This window comes from Pseudophryne corroboree, chromosome 4 (assembly GCF_028390025.1).
Source record: "Pseudophryne corroboree isolate aPseCor3 chromosome 4, aPseCor3.hap2, whole genome shotgun sequence".
NCBI lineage: Eukaryota > Metazoa > Chordata > Amphibia > Anura > Myobatrachidae > Pseudophryne > Pseudophryne corroboree.
The window spans coordinates 736,987,539-737,008,930 of record NC_086447.1 but is presented as its reverse complement, the minus strand read 5'-3'; the positions used below and the strand labels follow the sequence as shown (position 1 = coordinate 737,008,930).

At 46.6% G+C, this 21,392-nt stretch overlaps 1 protein-coding gene across 1 annotated transcript in view; it reads right to left on the bottom strand.

The window, feature by feature from the left end:
* MERTK (MER proto-oncogene, tyrosine kinase) overlaps positions 1-21,392 on the bottom strand; it is a 236,034-nt gene that overhangs the window by 173,597 nt on the left and 41,045 nt on the right. The window contains exons 2-4 of the mRNA XM_063918101.1: positions 9,088-9,448; positions 7,063-7,163; positions 5,611-5,784 (exon numbers count right to left, since the gene is read on the bottom strand). Of these exons, the coding sequence (XP_063774171.1) occupies positions 5,611-5,784; positions 7,063-7,163; positions 9,088-9,448 (636 nt within the window). The remainder of the gene's footprint in view (positions 1-5,610; positions 5,785-7,062; positions 7,164-9,087; positions 9,449-21,392) is intronic.

Sequence of the window (21,392 nt, the reverse complement as noted above, 5' to 3'; positions counted from 1 at the left end):
TACCCGGATCCGCCTGTGAAGCCCCAGCGTCATGCTGTGGACTTACCGGACGCGGGGGAGGACTTTTGCTCTTGGGAACTGGCTGTATGCTGCAGCTTTTTCCCTCTACCTTTGCCTCTCGGCCGAAAGGATGCGCCTCGAGCCCTCTTGTGTTTATGGGGCCGAAAGGACTGTACTTGATAATACGGTGCCTTCTTTTGCTGTGGGATAGCCTGTGGCAAAAATGTCGATTTCCCAGCCGTAGCTGTGGAAACGAGGTCTGAAAGACCATCCCCAAACAGTTCCACCCCCTTATAAGGCAAAACTTCCATGTGCCTTTTTGAATCGGCATCACCTGACCACTGCCGAGTCCATAACCCCCTTCTGGCGGCAATGGACATTGCGCTTATTTTTGATGCCAGCCGGCAAATATCCCTCTGTGCATCACGCATGTATAAGACAGCGTCCTTTATATGCTCTACTGTCAGCAAAATAGTGTCCCTATCCAGGGTATCAATATTATCCGACAGGGAATCTGACCACGCAGCAGCAGCACTGCACATCCATGCTGATGCAATCGCTGGTCGCAATATAATGCCCGTGTGTGTATATATAGCTTTTAGGGTAGCCTCCTGCTTTCTATCAGCAGGATCCTTTAGGGCGGCCGTATCCGGAGACGGTAGTGCCACCTGTTTTGATAAACGTGTAAGCGCTTTATCTACCCTAGGGGACGTTTCCCAACGTGACCTATCCTCTGGCGGGAAAGGGTACGCTGCCAATAACCATTTAGAAATTATCAATTTCTTATCGGGGGAAGTCCAGGCTTCCTCACACACCTCATTTAATTCCTCAGATGCAGGAAAAACTACTGGTAGTTTTTTCTCACCGAACATAATACCCTTTTTTGTGGTACCTGGGGTACTATCAGAAATGTGTAATACATTTTTCATTGCCTCAATCATGTAACGGGTGGACCTATTGGAGGGTACACTAGTCTCATCGTCGTCGACACTGGAGTCGGTATCCGTGTCGACATCTGTGTCTGCCATCTGAGGTAGCGGGCGTTTTAAAGCCCCTGATGACAACAGTCACAAGCTGAGTAGCCGGCTGTCCTATGTCGTCAAACCTTTTATGTAAGGAGCTGACACTGTCACGTAATTCCTTCCATAACTCCATCCACACAGGTGTAAACCCCTCAGGGGGTGACAACACATTTACAGGCATTTGCTCTGCCTCCACATCATTTTCCTCATCATACATGTCGACACAGCGGTACCGACACACAGCACACACACAGGGAATGTTCTGACAGAGGACAGGACCCCACAAAGCCCTTTGGGGAGACAGAGGGAGAGTATGCCAGCACACACCAGAGCGCTATATACCACAGGGATATCACATATAAAGAGTGTTTTCCCTTATAGCTGCATATATATATTATACTGCGCCTAAATTTGTGCCCCCCCTCTCTTTTTTACCCTTTCTGTAGTGCAGGACTGCAGGGGAGAGCCAGGGAGCGATCCTTCCAGCGGAGCTGTGAGGGAAAATGGCGCCAGTGTGCTGAGGGAGATGGCTCCGCCCCTTTTTCGGCGGGCTTTCTCCCGCTTTTTGTGTTATTCTGGCAGGGGTAATTTACACCTATATAGCCTCTGGGGCTATATATGGTGTCAGTTTTGCCAGCCAAGGTGTTAATATTGCTGCTCAGGGCGCCCCCCCCCCCAGCGCCCTGCACCCATCAGTGACCGAAGTGTGTGGTGTGCATGAGGAGCAATGGCGCACAGCTGCAGTGCTGTGCGTTACCTTGGAGAAGACAGAAGTCTTCAGCCGCCGATTTTCCGGACCTTCTTGCTTCTGGCTCTGTAAGGGGGACGGCAGCGCGGCTCCGGGAACGGACGACGAGGTCGGGTCCTGTGTGCGATCCCTCTGGAGCTAATGGTGTCCAGTAGCCTAAGAAGCCCAAGCTACCACCACTTAGGTAGGTTCGCTTCTTCTCCCCTTAGTCCCTCGCTGCAGTGAGCCTGTTGCCAGCAGGTCTCACTGTAAAATAAAAAACCTAAACTATACTTTCTTTCTAGGAGCTCAGGAGAGCCCCTAGTGTGCATCCAGCTCGGCCGGGCACAGAAATCTAACTGAGGCTTGGAGGAGGGTCATAGGGGGAGGAGCCAGTGCACACCAGATAGACCTAAATCTTTCTTTAGATGTGCCCAGTCTCCTGCGGAGCCGTCTATTCCCCATGGTCCTTACGGAGTTCCCAGCATCCACTAGGACGTCAGAGAAAGAGTCACCAGTGTCCTAAAAAATGCAGTTGTACCCAATGTCCACTTAACCACGGACATGTGGACAAGTGGAGCAGGGCAGACTCAGGACTATATGACTGTGACAGCCCACTGGGTAGATGTATTGCCTCCCGCAGCAAGAACAGCAGCGGCGGCACCAGTAGCAGCATCTCGCAAACGCCAACTCGTTCCTAGGCAGGCTACGCTTTGTATCACCGCTTTCCATAAGAGGCACACAGCTGACAACCTCTTACGGAAACTGAGGAACATCATCACAGAATGGCTTACCCCAATTGGACTCTCCTGGGGATTTGTGACATCGGACAACGCCACCAATATTGTGCGTGCATTACATGTGGGCAAATTCTAGCACGTCCCATGTTTTGCACATACATTGAATTTGGTGGTGCAGAATTATTTAAAAAAACGACAGGGGCGTGCAAGAGATGCTGTCGGTGGCCCGAAGAATTGCGGGCCACTTTCGGCATTCAGCCACCGCGTGCCGAAGACTGGTGCACCACCAAACACTCCTGAACCTGTCCTGCCATCATCTGAAGCAAGAGGTGGTAACGAGGTGGAATTCAACCCTCTATATGCTTCAGAGGATGGAGGAGCAGCAAAAGGCCATTCAAGCCTATACAGCTACCTACGATATAGGCAAAGGAGGGGGAATGCACCTGACTCAAGCGCAGTGGAGAATGATTTCAACGTTGTGCAAGGTTCTGCAACCCTTTGAACTTGCCACACGTGAAGTCAGTTCAGACACTGCCAGCCTGAGTCAGGTCATTCCCCTCATCAGGCTTTTGCAGAAGAAGCTGGAGAGATTGAAGGAGGAGCTAAAACAGAGCGATTCCGCTAGGCATGTGGGACTTGTGGATGGAGCCCTTAATTCGCTTAACCAGGATTCACGGGTGGTCAATCTGTTGAAATCAGAGCACTACACTTTGGCCACCGTGCTCGATCCTAGATTTAAAACCTACGTTGGATCTTTCTTTCCGGCAGACACAAGTCTGCAGAGGTTCAAAGACCTGCTGGTGAGAAAATTGTCAAGTCAAGCGGAACGAGACCCGTCAACAGCTCCTCCTTCACATTCTCCCGCAACTGGGGCTGCGAGGAAAAGGTTAAGAATTCCGAGCCCACCCGCTGGCGGTGATGCAGGGCAGTCTGGAGCGAGTGCTGACATCTGGTCCGGACTGAAGGACCTGCCAACGATTACTGACATGTCGTCTACTGTCACTGCATATGATTCTGTCACCATTGAAAGAATGGTGGAGGATTATATGAGTGACCGCATCCAAGTAGGCACGTCAGACAGTCCGTACATATACTGGCAGGAAAAAGAGGCAATTTGGAGGCCCTTGCAGAAACTGGCTTTATTTTACCTAAGTTGCCCCCCCTCCAGTGTGTACTCCAAAAGAGTGTTTAGTGCAGCCGCTCACCTTGTCAGCAATCGGCGTACGAGGTTACTTCCAGAAAATGTGGAGAAGATGATGTTCATCAAAATGAATTATAATCAATTCCTCCGTGGAGACATTCACCAGCAATTGCCTCCAGAAAGTACACAGGGACCTGAGATGGTGGATTCCAGTGGGGACGAATTAATAATCTGTGAGGAGGGGGATGTACACAGTGAAAGGTGTGAGGAATCGGACGATAAGGAGGAGGTGGACATCTTGCCTCTGTAGAGCCAGTTTGTGCAAGGAGAGATTGATTGCTTCTTTTTTGGTGGGGGCCCAAACCAACCAGTCATTTCAGTCACAGTCGTGTGGCAGACCCTGTCGCTGAAATGATGGGTTTGTTAAAGTGTGCATGTCCTGTTTATACAACATAAGGGTGGGTGGGAGGGCCCAAGGACAATTCCATCTTGCACCTCTTTTTTCTTTCATTTTTCTTTGCATCATGTGCTGTTTGGGGACTATTTTTTGAAGTGCCATCCTGTCTGACACTGCAGTGCCACTCCTAGATGGGCCAGGTGTTTGTGTCGGCCACTTGTGTCGCTAAGCTTAGTCACACAGCGACCTTGGTGCGCCTCTTTTTTTCTTTGCATCATGTGCTGTTTGGGGACAATTTTTTTGAAGTGCCATCCTGCCTGACACTGCAGTGCCACTCCTAGATGGGCCAGGTGTTTGTGTCGGCCACTTGGGTCGCTTAGCTTAGTCATCCAGCGACCTCGGTGCAAATTTTAGGACTAAAAATAATATTGTGAGGTGTTCAGAATAGACTGGAAATGAGTGGAAATTATGGTTATTGAGGTTAATAATACTATGGGATCAAAATGACCCGCAAATTCTATGATTTAAGCTGTTTTTGAGGGGGTTTTGTAAAAAACACCCGAATCCAAAACACACCCGAATCCGACAAAAAAATTTTCAGGGAGGTTTTGCCAAAACGCGTCCGAATCCAAAACACGGCCGCGGAACCGAATCCAAAACCAAATCACAAAACCCGAAAAATGTCCGGTGCACATCACTAATTATTATTATTATTAAGTGAAATGCATATGACTCACATGCGCACAGGTCCAGAACATGCGCAGTGCAAAAACACAATGTTCAGGGTCATTTCTCTGTCAGACCAAAGTGTTTAATCTAAAATTGAGTCTAGAGAAAAGCAGGCAACAACATATAAATATTACAGTCATCTGTATTGTGTCTCCTTAAGGACATAGGAGCAGCTGCTCGTGGTTATCTCACTTTTTCTCATGCCAGATTGGTTTGAATGATATGTTGCAAGACATGTTTTACTAATATTGCACAAAAACGTCAAGTGCAAGTAATACAATGAAAGTAAATACTGTTGCTGACGGGTTGATAAGGATTTTGGGGGGAGATTTATAAAACCTTCTAAAGATGACAAGTGTACTAGGAAAATGATAGCTAGAGTCTGGTTGGCTACTACAGGACATTTGTCCTCTTTAGAAGCTGTAATTAGTCACTTTCATCAGTATACGGTCATTAGGTCGACCACTATTGGTCGACATGGTCACTAGGTCGACGTGTACTGGGTCGACGCGGAAAAAAAGGTCGACATGCATTTTTCACCTTTTTTTTCTTCTTTTTTTTTTTTTACTGTTTCATACTTTACGATCCACGTGGACTACAATTGGGAATAGTAACCTAAGCCGAGTGCAGCGGTAGCATAGCTAGGTACCTTGCCCAAAGCATGGCGAACGAAGTGAGCCATGCGAGGGGACACGGTGCACTAATAAGGGTTCCCCGTCACATTACGAAGAAACAGACACCCAAAAAAAAAAAAAACCCTCATGTCGACCTAATGACTCATACCCCTTTCATCAATGTTAATAAATGACCCTCCAGCAGTTTGTCTGTACAGTACTGATTTCCAGCTGACTTACCGAATACATGGAGAACTGCTGGTGACACTTCAAGAATCTCATTGATCTTTGTGCTGTTTTGATACCAATAAATGTCCACAGGTTCAGGGGGTCCAACAGCCTCGCAAGTGAGATTAAACGGAGTGTTCCGAGAGACATTTAATGTCTCTGGCTGCTGGATGAAATGTGGAAGGCCTAAAAGAAAAGCAGCTGCCATAAGAATGGAGTTCTACTTATACAGTACTTGTATTTTATAGCTAGTATTGCCCATGGAAATAATTATTGCATTTGAAACCTAAATAGGTAGATTTTACAACACATATATATAACATAGACGAAGAGGCGGCACTCGGATTTGAATGAAGAATCAAACGCAGGTAAATACAATCAACGTTTTGAAATTGAATTCGTCGTCATCACTGACAGTCTGATGTCGTAGTGCGACTGACGTCACAGACCCGTACTGCACATGCGCCATTGGGTCAATGTGCTGCTGCCTACAAGAGTGCCTCAGCAAATTCGTTTTTTGTTCTCTCTCCTAAGGTAAACCTTTAGTTATGTCTGTGTATAGCTATGTGTGCATATGTGCATGCTTGTTCTTCAGTGTTCCTCTCGATTGTTGTTTCCTCTTTATTTGTATGCAAACATTTTATGTGCTGTTTATGGATGCCAATTTTTTATAAATTAAAAAGGCCTATTATTATTTATAACAGAAAAATACAGTTGTGGTTAGTGCATGTCCTTACTGTTTCAAATCTCTAAATATCTACTAAGATAAAAGTAGAAGATTATTAGTTCATATTTTGATCAAACCATTTAAGCTTTGTAGCCCACAGTACAGGTCCTCAATTCCTGCAAGTCCTACACTGACATCATGCTTAAATAACAATAACATGCTGTTAAAATCAAGTGCAGTCGCCTCTCCAAAATGAATGCATTTGGCCTTCAAGCGTTTTCATCAAAATATTAATACCTTTTCATTTTGCTAGATACAGAAGTTAGCAAGGCACATGCTGACAACTGTATTTTGTTTATATCCACGTACAGCATTTATATTGCAAAGAAGCTGGTACCATGTATGATATGGGATTAACCAAGAGCTGGCTTATTTATTTTCTGTTTATGCTATTTGTTGTAGACCGATGCAGCTGCTTCTTTTTGTTTTGTTGCCAAGAAATGACATGCAGACTGCTGTTAACAAAAACAAAAAATAACATCAGAAACATGAGTGTTTAGTTGCCTAAGGGGGTAAATTGAGCTGTCGGCAAAGAGTGTGAATTGGCGTTGCCGCAGTGTTTAAACGCTGACAATGGCACACTGTCACACCCTTTGCCCAGCTGGCCGAATGGCAAATTCACACAAAAGTGCTCGCTAGCCTATGGGGTAGTGAACACTTTTGTGCAAGATCCCACTGATTCGGCCAGGTGCGATAATTGCTGGCAATTGAATTGTCCCCTAAATGTGTGATCTTACCTTCCACCTGGATGTAGATAGGATCTGAAACTATTTCTTCATCTTTGATTTTTAATTTGCACTTATATGTTCCATTATCAGACCGCTGCACATCCATAATACTAAAATAAAAAGATAACATTATAAAGAATTATTTGACTCAGGCCTTACAGATCTACAGAAATATAAAAAAAAATGGATTCATACAGGAACTGCAAAGCAGTAATGGTAAAAGGGGCATATCTTCTAGCCTGCTGGATGGATTGGGACAGGGCAGAAGGACTAAGGGGGCCATTCCGAGTTGATCGCTCGCCAGCAACTTTTTGCAGCGCAGCGATCATCTCAACCGCGGCTAAACACCGCATGCATATGCAACGCAATGCGCAGGTGCATCGTACGAGTACAAAGCGGTTCGTTGCTGAGCGATGGATTTAATGAAGAATCCATTCGCACAGCCGAACGCACGGTGATTGACAGGAAGAGGGTGTTTATGGGTGTCAACTGACCGTTTTCAGGGAGTGGTTGGAAAAACGCAGGCATGTCCAAGCAGGGCGGGTGTCTGACGTCAAATCCGGACCAGACACGCTGTAATGATCACAAGGGCTGAGTAAGTCTAGAGCTACTTAGAAACTGCACAAAATGTTTTCGGGCCGCTCGGCAGCACACGCGTTCGCACACTTGCAAAGCGAAAATACACTCCCCCATAGGCGGCGACTATTTGATCGCAAGCCAGCAAAAAGTTGCTAGCGAGCGATCAACTCAGAATGACCCCCAAAGTCCTGAAATTGGAAGTTTGGATGTCTGTATTTGAGGTCTGTTGTTATAAGGTCACTATGTTGTTTGTTTTATCCCTGACAAAAGTTTTTTGTAAAACAGAAATATTGGAATAAGAATTTATCTATTTTAATACCCAGAGTGCTATATATCTACTATCTACAAGCCAATCAGCCATTACACGAAAACCACCTATTTAATATTGTGTAGGTCTCCCTCATGCCATGGACTCTACAAGACCTCTGAAGGTGCCCTCTGGTACCTGGCACCAAGATGTTAGCGGCAGATCTTTTTAGTACTATAAGGTGCAAGGTGGGGCCTCCATGGTTCTGACTTTTTCAAGCACATCCTACAGATGCTCAATCAGATTGAGATCTAGAAAATTTGGCGGCCAAGTCAACACCTTGAACTCTCTGTCATGTTCCGCAAAGCATTCCTGAACAATTATTGCTGTGTGTCAGGGAGCAATATTCTGCTCGAAAAAAAAAACACTGTCAGCAGGAAACAGCAGAAAATATCATTGCAAAGAAGGGGTTGGGTATGATATGTTGTCATTCATTATGTTGACATGAGAATGTCAACATATCGTCTCTGGTGGCCCGCCAGTGACTTACCTTCCTCCTGGCGGCTGCAGTGGCTCCAGGTGTCCCCTAGGTCCTGGCGGTCATGTGACTTACCATCCCAGTCAGACCTCTGATCCACCGGCATTTTGGTAAGTATTTCTCCACAATCCCTAACCTCCCTGTAGTGCCTAACCCTATCCTCTACCCCCTAACAACCTGGTAGCACACATTTATGCACACATAGGAAAACTGTTATAACTATGGAACACTATTGTATGATTATTAGATTTGTACGGTTTCATTTCATTTATATCAAGTCCTATTAACACACTTTGGGGTCTTTTTGCTAAGCCCTGAACAGAGATAAAGTGGCTGGAGATAAAGTACCAGCCAATCAGCTCCTAACGGCCATGTCACAGGCTGGGTTTGAAAAATGAGTTAGGAGCTGGTTGGCTGGTATTTTATCTCCGTCCACTTCATCTCCATCCAAGGCTTAGTAAATAGAACCCCTTACATTTTATTAGATTATAATGTGCCATAGTCATATTTATGATTGAATTGTTTTCTGGTATATTATTTTTTTCAATTGAGGATTGGACTTTTAAGAATCGACAAATAGGATTGTTAACGACAGCAGCCCTGCTTTTTATATGTATCCACACAAAAAAATATTTTTTTTTATATATATATATATATTTATGAAGCTCACCTGCATGAAGACAACATAGTAGTCATCACACTATCCGGGATTTCAAAAGACTGGACAGAGATACGATCTAATGGGGAGATCAGTTTTCCATTCTTCCACCACGTTATCTGTTCTCCGCTGTCCAAATTAGGAAGTTCAATAGAACAGTTGAACTTGACATCTTTGTGTTCCGAGAGAGCAATAATGGCCACTGTGGGATTAAATCTGATCCTCTGGGAAGGTTGTGTTAATTGAATGTCTGGAACCGGACTTGTTGTTAGGTTCCCAAGATTGTGCTGAGCAAATACTTTTTCTCTAAGCTCTGGTATTACAGAAGCTGAAGGTGTATACAGCCCCTCACTCTCTCCCAGTATACGATTATCTGTAGGATTTAAAATTAAATAATTAATAACAGTAGATGTGCAAGAATGTAACATACTGTATATGCCATTGTAGGTAACCGGTAAAACATATGACTAATTTACTTTAAGGAATTATTAAGGGAAACATTAGAATGTTGTTCCTATAAATTATATAATATCTAAACAATTTCAGTGAGAGAAAAAAATAATAAAAGAAAATTCTACATAATACTGCACACAATTTATATCTAACAACTTAGAGTTATTCCTTGTTCTGCAGACCTAGAAGACCATGGTGCAAATGCATATTTGTACGCAGTGGAACTGTGAATTTATGTTAATGTTGCAGCCAATGGAATTCGTATAGAGACGCCTACTTGCAGCTCCTCTAATCCACCTCTTTGCATAGACATTTACACCACTGATCGCAAATCAGTCGCACCATTGGACATGGTTGCTCAGAATGTCCGTTGGAACATGGTCGCAGGTGCCATTGCACTGGCTGTAACATGCCTGCAACACACCGACATTTGAGCAGCCACCCCCACTATCTCCCAGGAACGCCCAATGTTAAACCAAGTGGCTAAAAATAAGATTTTAAACCTACCGGTAAATCTTTTTCTCCTAGTCCGTAGAGGATGCTGGGGACTCCGTAAGGACCATGGGGTATAGACGGGCTCCGCAGGAGACATGGGCACTATAAAGAACTTTAGAATGGGTGTGCACTGGCTCCTCCCTCTATGCCCCTTCTCCAGACCTCAGTTAGAGAAACTGTGCCCAGAGGAGACGGACAGTACGAGGAAAGGATTTTGTTAACCTTAGGGCAAGATTCATACCAGCCCACACCATCCACACCGTATAACCTTTAATATACGAACCAGTCAACAGTATGAAATAAACAGCATCAGTCAAAGACCGATCCAAACTGTAACATAACCCTTATGCAAGCAATAACTATATACAAGTCTTGCAGCATGTTGTCCGCACTTGGACGGGCGCCCAGCATCCCCTACGGACTAGGAGAAAAAGATTTACCGGTAGGTTTAAAATCTTATTTTCTCTTACGTCCTAGAGGATGCTGGGGACTCCGTAAGGACCATGGGGATTATACCAAAGCTCCAAAACAGGCGGGAGAGTGCAGATGACTCTGCAGCACCGATTGAGCAAATATGAGGTCCTCATCAGCCAGGGTATCAAACTTGTAGAATTTAGCAAAAGTGTTTGAACCCGACCAAGTCGCCGCTCGGCAAAGCTGTAATGCCGAGACGCCTCGGGCAGCCGCCCAAGAAGAGCCTACCTTCCTAGTAGAATGGGCCTTTACCGAATTAGGTAACGGCAATCCAGCTGTAGAATGAGCCTGCTGAATCGTGTTACAGATCCAGCGAGCAATAGTCTGCTTAGAAGCAGGAGCGCCAACCTTGTTGGCTGCATACAGGACAAACAGTGCTTCTGTATTCCTAATCCGAGCCGTCCTGGCTATATAGATTTTTAAGGCCCTGACTACATCCAGGGACTTGGAATCCTCCAAGTCATCCGTAGCCACTGGCACCACAATAGGTTGGTTCATATGAAATGAAGAAACCACCTTAGGCAAAAATTGAGGACGAGTCCTCAACTCTGCTCTATCGACATGGAAAATAAAATAGGGGCTCTTGTGAGACAAGGCCGCCAATTCAGACACCCGCCTTGCAGATGCCAAGGCCAACAACATGACCACCTTCCAAGTGAGAAATTTTAATTCAACCGTTTGAAGAGGTTCAAACCAGTGAGACTTCAGGAACCGTAACACCACGTTAAGGTCCCATGGTGCCACTGGAGGCACAAAAGGAGGCTGTATGTGCAGCACTCCCTTTACAAAAGTCTGGACTTCTGGGAGAGAAGCCAATTCCCTCTGAAAGAAAATGGACAGGGCCGAAATCTGTACCTTAATGGAGCCTAATTTTAGGCCCAAATTCACTCCAGTCTGTAGGAAGTGGAGAAAACGTCCCAGATGGAAATCTTCCGGAGGAGCATTCTTGGTTTCACACCAAGAGACATACTTCCTCCAGATACGGTGATAATGTTTCGCTGTCACCTCCTTCCTAGCCTTTATCAGAGTAGGGATGACCTCGTCCGGAATGCCCTTCCCAGCTAGGATCTGGTGTTCAACCACCATGCCGTCAAACGCAGCCGCGGTAAGTCTTGGAACAGACAGGGCCCCTGTTGCAACAAGTCCTCTCTGAGAGGAAGCGGCCACGGATCTTCTGTGAGCATTTCCTGCAGATCCGGATACCAGGCCCTTCGAGGCCAATCTGGAACAATGAGAATTGTCTGTACTCCATTTCGTCTCATGATTCTCAATATTTTTGAGATGAGAGGAAGAGGAGGGAACACAAAGACTGACTGGAACACCCACGGTGTCACCAGGGCGTCCACTACTACTGCCTGAGGGTCCCTTGACCTGGCACAATACCTCGGAAGCTTTTTGTTGAGGCGTGACGCCATCATGTCTATTTGAGGAAGTCCCCAAAGACTTGCTATTTCTGCAAAGACTTCTTGATCAAGACCCCACTCTCCTGGATGGAGATCGTGTTTGCTGAGGAAGTCTGCTTCCCAGTTGTCCACTCCCGGTATGAATACCGCCGACAGAGCGCTTACGTGATTTTCCGCCCAGCGCAGAATCCTGGTGGCTTCCACCATTGCCACTCTGCTCCTTGTCCCGCCTTGGCGGTTTACATGAGCCACGGCTGTGACGTTGTCTGATTGAATCAGAACCGGTAGGTCGCGAAGAAGATTCTCTGCTTGACGGAGGCCGTTGTATATGGGCCTCAATTCCAGTACGTTGATGTGTAGACAAGCCTCCTAGCTTGACCACAGTCCCTGGAAGTTTCTTCCCAGTGTGACTGCTCCCCATCCTCGGAGGCTCGCGTCCGTGGTCACCAGAACCCAGTCTTGAATGCCGAACCTGCGACCCCCTAGAAGGTGAGTACTCTGCAGCCACCACAAGAGAGATACCCTGGCCCTGGGGGACAGGCTGATCTTCTGATGAATATGTAGATGGGACCCGGACCACTAGTCCAAAGGTCCCACTGAAAGGTCCTCGCATGGAACCTGCCGAAGGGAATGGCCTCGTAAGAAGTCACCATCTTTCCCAGAACTCGAGTGCATTGATGGACCGACACCCTTTTCGGCTTCAACAGGTCCCTGACCAAACTCTGGAGTTCCTGGACCTTTTCCATCGGGAGATAAACCCTTTTTTGTTTCGTGTCCAGAATCATGCCTAAGAAAGGCAATCAGGTCGTTGGAACTAACTGTGACTTTGGTAGATTGAGAATCCAGCCGTGCTGCTGCAACACCCTCAGGGAGAATGACACGTTGTTCAGCAACTGTTCTCTCGATCTCGCTTTTATCAGGAGATCGTCCAAGTACAGGATAATTGTGACTCCCTGCTTGCGCAGGAGCACCATCATTTCCGCCATTACCTTGGTGAAAATCCTTGGGGCCGTGGATAGTCCAAACGGCAACGTCTGAAATTGGTAATGACAATCCTGTACAGCAAACCTCAGGAACGCCTGATGAGGATATATGGGGACATGAAGGTATGCATCCTTTATGTCCAGAGACACCATATAATCCCCCCCTTCCAGGCTGGCGATGACCACTCTGAGCGATTCCATCTTGAATTTGAACCTGTTCAAGTATAGGTTTAAGGATTTTAAATTCAGAATGGGTCTGACCGAACTGTCCGGTTTCGAGACCACAAACAGGGTTGAGTAGTACCCCGTCCCTTGTTAAAGCAGGGGAACTTTGACCACCACTCGTTGAAGACACAGTTTCTGAATTGCACTTAAAACTACCTCCCTCTCTGGGGAAGAAGCTGGTAGGGCCGATTTGAACAACCGGCGAGGAGGCACATCTTCGAATTCCAGCTTTTAACCCTGGGAAACAATTTCTATTGCCCGGGGATCCACCTGTGATTGAACCCAGACGTGGCTGAATAGTCGAAGACGTGCCCCAACTGGGGCGGACTACCTCAGCGGAGCCCCAGCGTCATGCGGTGGATTTAGTAGAAGCCGGGGAGGACTTCTGTTCCAGGGAACTAGCTGTAGCTGGCAGCTTTTTCCCTCTGCCCTTACCTCTGGCGAGAAAGGAAGATCCCCGTCCTCTTTTGGATTTATGCGACCGAAAGGACTGCATCTGATAAAGTGGCGTTTTCTTTGGCTGTGAGGAAACATAAGGTAAAAAAGCGGATTTACCTGCGTGAGACCTTCCCCAAATAAGTCCTCACCCTTGTAAGGCAAAACCTCCATACGCCTCTTTGAGTCGGCATCACCCGTCCATTGGCGGGTCCACAGGGCTCGCCTAGCAGAAATCGCCATTGCGTTGGCTCTGGAACCCAGTAGGCCAACGTCTCTCGGAGCATCTCTCATATATAGGACAGCATCCTTTATATGACCCAGGGTCGGTAAAATGGTATCCTTATCCAGGGTATCAATGTCAGCAGACAAGGTATCTGTCCATGCTGCTACTGCGCTACAAACCCAAGCTGACGCTATCACCGGTCTGAGCAAGGTACCAGTATGTGTGTAAATTGACTTCAAGGTAGTCTACTGCCTGCGATCAGCAGGATCCTTGAGGTCTGCGGTATCTTGCGACGGCAGCGCCACCTTTTTGGATAAGCGCGTTAACGCCTTGTCCACCCTGGGGGAGGATTCCCACCGTATCCTGTCCTTAGCCGGGAAAGGATATGCCATAAGAATCCTTTTGGGAATCTGCAGTTTCTTGTCTGGAGTTTCCCAAGCCCTTTCAAACAACTCATTTAACTCATGGGAAGGGGGGAAAGTTACCTCCGGTTTCTTTTCTTTAAGCATGTGGACCCTCGTGTCAGATACAGAGGGGTCATCCGTGATATGCAACACATCTTTTATTGCAATAATCATATAATGAATACTTTTTGCCAACTTTGCTGCAACCTCGCATCATCGTAGTCGACACTGGAGTCAGAATCCGTGTCGGTATCAGTGTCTGCTATTTGGGATAGTGGGCGCTTCTGAGACCCAGAAGGGCCCTGTGACATAGTAAAGGATGAACTCCCTGCATTTTCCCTGGACTCCGCTTTGTCCAGCCTTTTATGTAATAAATTCACATTTGCATTTAAAACATTCCACATATCCAACCAATCAGGTGTCGGCGTTGCCGGCGGAGACACCACACTCATTTGCTCCATCTCCTCCCTAGAAGAGCCTTCCGCTTCAGACATGCCGACACACGCGTACCGACACCACCACACACTCAGGGAAATATCCAATCTGGAGACAGTCCCGCAATAAGGCCCTTTGGAGAGACAGAGAGAGAGTATGCCTGCACACACCCAGCGCCAATGACCCTGGAAAACAATTTCCCAGACACACAGCGCTTTAATATTATTCAATATACATTCACTGCCAATTTAAGTGCCCCCCCCCCCCCTCTTTTTAAGCCCTCTGTCACCGTGTTCAGCAGGGGAGAGTCCGGGGAGCCAGCTCTGCAGTGTGCTGTGGAGAAAATGGCGCTAGTCAGTGCTGTGGAATCAAGCTCCGCCCCCTCAGCGGCAGGCTTCGATCCCACTCAAAAATACAATACTGGCGGGGGATTTGTATATATATTGCCTCCGCAGCCCATATATACTAAAATGCCAGCCTAGAGGTTTTATATTGCTGCCCAGGGCGCCCGCCCTGCACCCATCCGTGCCTCAGTGTGTGTTGTGTGTGGGAGCAATGGCGCGCAGCGGTTACCTCAGTGAAGATCAGAAGTCTTCTGCCGCCTGTGATGTCTTCTTTCTTCTAATACTCACCCGGCTTCTATCTTCCGGCTCTGCAAGGAGGACGGCGGCGTGGCTCTGGGACAAACGGCTAGGGTGAGACCTGCATTCCGAACCCTCTGGAGCTAATGGTGTCCAGTAGCCTAAGAAGCAGAGCCTATTACTTAAGTAGGTCTGCTTCTCTCTCCTCAGTCCCACGATGCAGGGAGCCTGTTGCCAGCAGGGCTCCCTGAAAATAAAAAAAAATAACAAAATTCTTATAATCAGAGAAACTCAGGAGAGCTCCCCTGTAATGCACCCAATCTCCTCTGGGCACAGGATCTAACGGAGGTCTGGAGGAGGGGCATAGAGGGAGGAGCCAGTGCACACCCATTCTAAAGTTCTTTATAGTGCCCATGTCTCCTGCGGAGCCCGTCTATACCCCATGGTCCTTACGGAGTCCCCAGCATCCTCTAGGACGTAAGAGAAAATAAAGGTGCAATGATTGCAATAAGCTGGAGACTATGGGCCTGATTTAGAGATGTACGCAATGGCCGATGTTCACGCAACCAAGTGATTATCGTCAGACTCTGCATGTGCTGTGATCACACTGTGCCTGTGTCAAGGTGCTACAGCGATTCCGCTCGCATTGAGGATTTCATTGCAAAGTGTTTAACAGGAAGTGACTGTTTGGAGAATAACGGAGAGTGGTCGCACAAACACAGTCGTGTCATGGCCATTCTCGAGGCGTGTATCTGCCTTCAGCTGCGGACTCGTACGTACAACAACATGGAGTCTGCGTCATTACTGCAGTGTCCGGTCTGTGTGGCTAGAGGTATAGCCTTGCAGTCGATAATCCTCGTTCTTGCGTACAGGCTGCAAATGTGTATGCAATTGCGAATGAGTTGCGATAGCTCAAGTGGGCGTCACATGCTAACATTAGCAACTCCGTAGCCTAGAAAATCGCACTTGCTAAAGAATGTACGTAAAACACTGAATCAAGCCCTGTGTACCATACTTGGGCTAACCATTGTTTTACAGATCAATAAACATGTCCCAACACAAAAAGCACTACCCTAAAGTGTTGGAAGCTGTTCTTGTAATTTGTTTTCACTTTAAAATGTCATAGAGAGCACCACTAGTCATTTCGATAAAACTACTTGTTATACATAGAATTACAGACACAGGCAATATACTGTGCAGGTTTTCCTTCTAAATGTAACATTGAGGTGTGCATATGAAGCCAATATACACGCCAAGCTATAGAAGATAACATGCTTTGTTTTCTCTGGCAATGTTCCCAGGCCTCTGCTTTATTACACATGCTTCAACAGGCTAATAGTGCCATTTATGGGTACAATGGCAAATATATTATCCATTGTTCCTCTAAACCTCTGTACAGGTTGAGTATCCCATATCCAAATATCCGAAATACGGAATATTCCGAATTACGGACTTTTTTGAGTGAGAGTGAGATAGTGAAACTTTTGTTTTTTGATGGCTCAATGTACGCAAACTTTGTTTAATACACAAAGTTATTAAAAATATTGTATTAAATGACCTTCAGGTTGTGTGTATAAGGTGTATATGAAACATAAATGAATTGTGTGAATGTACACACACTTTGTTTAATGCACATAGTTATAAAAAAATACTGTCTTAAATGACCTTCAAGCTGTATGTATAAGGTGTATATGAAACATAAATGCATTCTGTGCTTAGATTTAGGTCCCATCACCATGATATCTCTTTATGGTATGCAATTATTCCAAAATACGGAAAAATCCCATATCCAAAATACCTCTGGTCCCAAGCATTTTGGATAAGGGATACTCAACCTGTATTACACATGGGAAAACAATAAAAAGTATTTACGGAATAATGAAGAGGATAGAAATCCTGTATAACTTATTAGGGGGAGATTTGTATTCCCTGATGAAGAGGACAAGTGAAGTCATTTTACATAGCAGCCAATATGATTTTAGCTGTTATTTATTTAGTATATTCTATAAAATGATAGCTACAAGCTGATTGGGTGATATGGGCAACACCTCCGTTGTACATTTTACAATGCTTTCTTCTCCAATTGATATTCGGGCTTACATGTGAAGAGACGAGATACTGAGGACAATTCATGATTTGGATAGAAAAGGTTTTACAACATCATCATCATCATCATCTTCATTGTTAATTTGTAAGATGCCACAAAACTAATCAGCAGTGGACTGTCATGAGAACAAATCATACAAAATACATATTGCACATGAAGACATAATTAGTTCACACAAGGAACAGCGGGTAGAGATGGACGTGCGGTGAGATAGACGGCTCAGGAGGCACCGGCTAGTACCAGAGCCAGATTTGCACACAATATATGGGCCTATGGGTTCATGTGGCCATTATACACAGGTGCACAGTATATACTGCTGGAAACTTGGCGAGTTTTGATCAGGGGTGTCTGGAAAAGATAGGCAGGGTAGGGACTGTCTTGCTTTCATAGAGCTGTATACAGGGCCGGCGCCACCACTAGGCAGCTTTAGGCAGCTGCCTATGGGCGGCGGCCACTAGAGGGCGGTCACGCTGCCGATGAATGCTTCCGTACAATATGTGGAGCGTTACCGCGGAGAGGAGGAGGAGAAGACAGTTGTTAGAAGCACTTTAACAATAGCCGGCAGGATGCTGCTTACTCTATGTGCATAAAGTATTAGAGCCTCTGCTCATGGGTTACATTCACACTGACAGCTTTGGCGGCTGATAACAGTTGGGCAGCCGCGGCATCTGTGCAGCGATGTCAGTGTGAATGTAACCCATCAGCAGCGGCTCTATGCACATAGAGTAAGCAGCGTCCTGCCGGCTATTGTTACAGTGCTTCTAGCTCCTCTCCACGCAGGGGCGTTGGAACGGGGAGGGGGGGGGGGGGGGGCAGAGAGAGGCACCTGTCTACTTTAGAAGGGGAGCGGCAGACGGTCAGGTACTTAACCGCTGCCGGCTGCCGCACGGTACAGCTAATGTGCGGCAGCAGCAGCTCCTCCTGCTTCCTTGTCTGTCCTCGGTCAGGTGGTACCGAACTCCTCCTCCATGGTGCCGCCTCCTCTCTCGCAGTGACTCCACCCCCAACCACAGTGGCCAAACGCGCACCAACATCTCCGCCGCAGCCGCAGGCATGTGGCAGCGGCTTTAATAGGCTCTAATTCAGCAGCTGCTTTGCCCCCTCACATTGATGCTGGCTGCATGTAGGGGGAGCTGCAGTGGCAGCGCGCAGCTCCTCCCGTCCCAAGCAGATCGGTGAAAGGAAGATAGGCAGTGGCAGCCCCTGAACTGAGGCAGTGACTGACTCCAGCATGCCTACTTACTGTGCGACAGCCAGGTTTGTGTCAGGGAGGCCGGGTGGGCAGTGTATTTTATTTATTTATTTATTTTATATATATATATAACTATATATATATATATATATATATATATATATATATATGCTGGCTGAGTGAGGCACACATATATAATATGCTGGCTGAGTGAGGCACACTGTCCCGATTACCGCAGCAGCATGTGGATGGGTGCAGGAGTTTTGCTTTCTGTTATTGTGAGTGCATGTATGTACGAGTCATTCTGACCCGTTTGCTCGCTGCCTTTTAACGCAACAGAGCGAACGGGTCCCTACTGCACATGCGCCGGCGCATGCCAGACGGCCGAAGGCCGTAGCAGGGATACGATCGCCTCTGCCTGATTGACAGGCAGAGGCGATTGTTGGGTGGAGGCGGAACGGCGGAATTTGGCCGCCGCTTCGTGGGTTTGGTCCGGCCAACACAGCCGCTGCGGGCCGGGGAGCGATGAGTAGCTCCCGGCCAGCACGCTAAAGCTGCGCTGGCCGGGAGCTACTCTTGAAGTGCAAAGGCATCGCCGCTGTGCGATGCCTTTGCACTTCTGCGAGGGGTGGCCGGTCTAACATGTGGGGCGGGCTAGCCCTGTGCTGGGCGTCCCCCCGCATGTCAGTGTGAATGATCGTAGCTGTGCTAAATTTAGCACAGCTACGATCAACTCGGAATGACCCCCTCTGTGTGTGTGTATGTATATTTTGCTCAAAGTGGGCCTGTATTGGGCCCTACACACTCGGCAAATGGCAGACGAGCTGCCCGATGGCCGATGCAGCCATCGGACAACCCAGCAGCGGGGGGTTGTGACGGGGGAGTGAAGTTTCTTCACCCTCCCACCCCGGTCACCCAGCCCCATAGCCCTGCATGCTAATATGGATGAGATTGTCCATATTGGCCTGCACATATAAATGACCTGGCACTAACGAAGAACAAGCTCCTGATTGGCTGCCGGTCCGCAGCAGATTTGAAATAGTAGCGCCGCGGACATAGGAGCCGCAGTGCCACCAACAGCTTCCTCCTCCTTGCACCGCCACCGCCCTCTGCCTCCTTCTCTGCTACACCGCAGCTGCCCTCAGCCGCTCCGCCACCGCCTTTAGTCCTTCTGTGCACCTCTGCCTCCTTCGCACCATGCCGACCACAGCCTCCTCATCTATCGCACCGCATACCACATCATCCTTACCACCGCCGCTTCTAAATAGGTAATCTTGCCCTGCTGCTTTTCTCTCTCCCAGTCCCTATGTCCCTGCTGTCACTTTCCCTGTCCCTCAGTCACTCTCCCTGTCCCTATGTCCCTGCTGTTACTCTCCCTGAATTTTGTCTCATTCCATGAATTTAGGCTCATTCAGTGTGCTATAATGTGAATTTCAGCTCATACCGTGTGCTATAATGGGAATTTCAGCTCATTCTGTCTGCTATAATGTGAATTACGGCTCATACCGTGTGCTATAATGGGAATTTCAGCTCATTCTGTCTGCTATAATGTGAATTTCGGCTCATACCGTGTGCTATAATTGGAATTTCAGCTCATTCTGTGTGCTATAATGGGAATTTCAGCTCATTCTGTCTGCTATAATGAGAATTTCGGCTCATACCGTATGCTATAATGGGAATTTCGGCTCATACCGTGTGCTATAATTGAAATTTCAGCTCATTCTGTGTGCTATAATGGGAATTTCAGCTCATTCTGTCTGCTATAATGAGAATTTTGGCTCATACCGTATGCTATAATGGGAATTTCGGCTCATACCGTGTGCTATAATGTGAATTTCGGGCTCATACCGTGTGCTATAATGTGAATTTCGGGCTCATACCGTGTGCTATAATGTGAATTTAGGCTCATACCGTGTGCTATAATGTGAATTTCGGCTCATTTTGTGTACTATAATGTGAATTTCGGCTGATACCGTGTGCTATAATGTGAATTTCGGCCCATACTGTGTGTTATAATGTGAATTTCAGGCTCATATCGTGTGCTATAATGTGAATTTCGGCTCATACCGTGTGCTATAATGTGAATTTCGGCTCATACCGTGTGCTATAATGTGAATTTCGGCTCATACCGTGTTCTATAATGTGAATTTCGGTTCATTTTGTGTACCATAATGTGAATTTCGTCTCATACCGTGTGCTATAATGTGAATTTTGGCCCATACTGTGTGTTATAATGCGAATTTCAGGCTCATACCGTGTGCTATAATGTGAATTTTGGCTCATACCGTGTGCTATAATGTGAATTTCGGCTCATACCGTGTGCTATAATGTGAATTTCGGCTCATACCGTGTGCTATAATGTGAATTTCGGTTCATACCGTGTGCTATAATGTGAATTTCGGTTCATACCGTGTGCTATAATGTGAATTTCGGCTCATTCTGTGTACTATAATGTGAATTTCGGCTCATTTTGTGTGCTAAAATGTGAATTTCGGCTCATACTGTGTGCTATAATGTGAAAGGGGCATCAGTACTAACTAGATAGTATAAGGGGTCCTACTATTGTGGTGCATAATGTGTATAAGGGGTATATTGTGTGGTAAACTACACTGAAGGACACGCCCCATTTTGAGTGGCCACGTCCACTTTTCCAACCTTCACTTTTCCATACCCCCACTTCAAAATTTCTAAAATGTTGTGTGTTATGTTCATGTTTGTCTTATCTGAGCACTTGCAAAGCCTGATGAAGGGTCCCGCTGTGGCCCGAAATGCTGCATTGTGATTATGCTTGTGCTGATGTTACTACTGCTTCATGCCACACATGAAATACACTCCTGTACTTGCAACCCTGGATATGTATGTATACATGCTTTGCTGTTGTGGCTATTAAATCTGCTTATATGA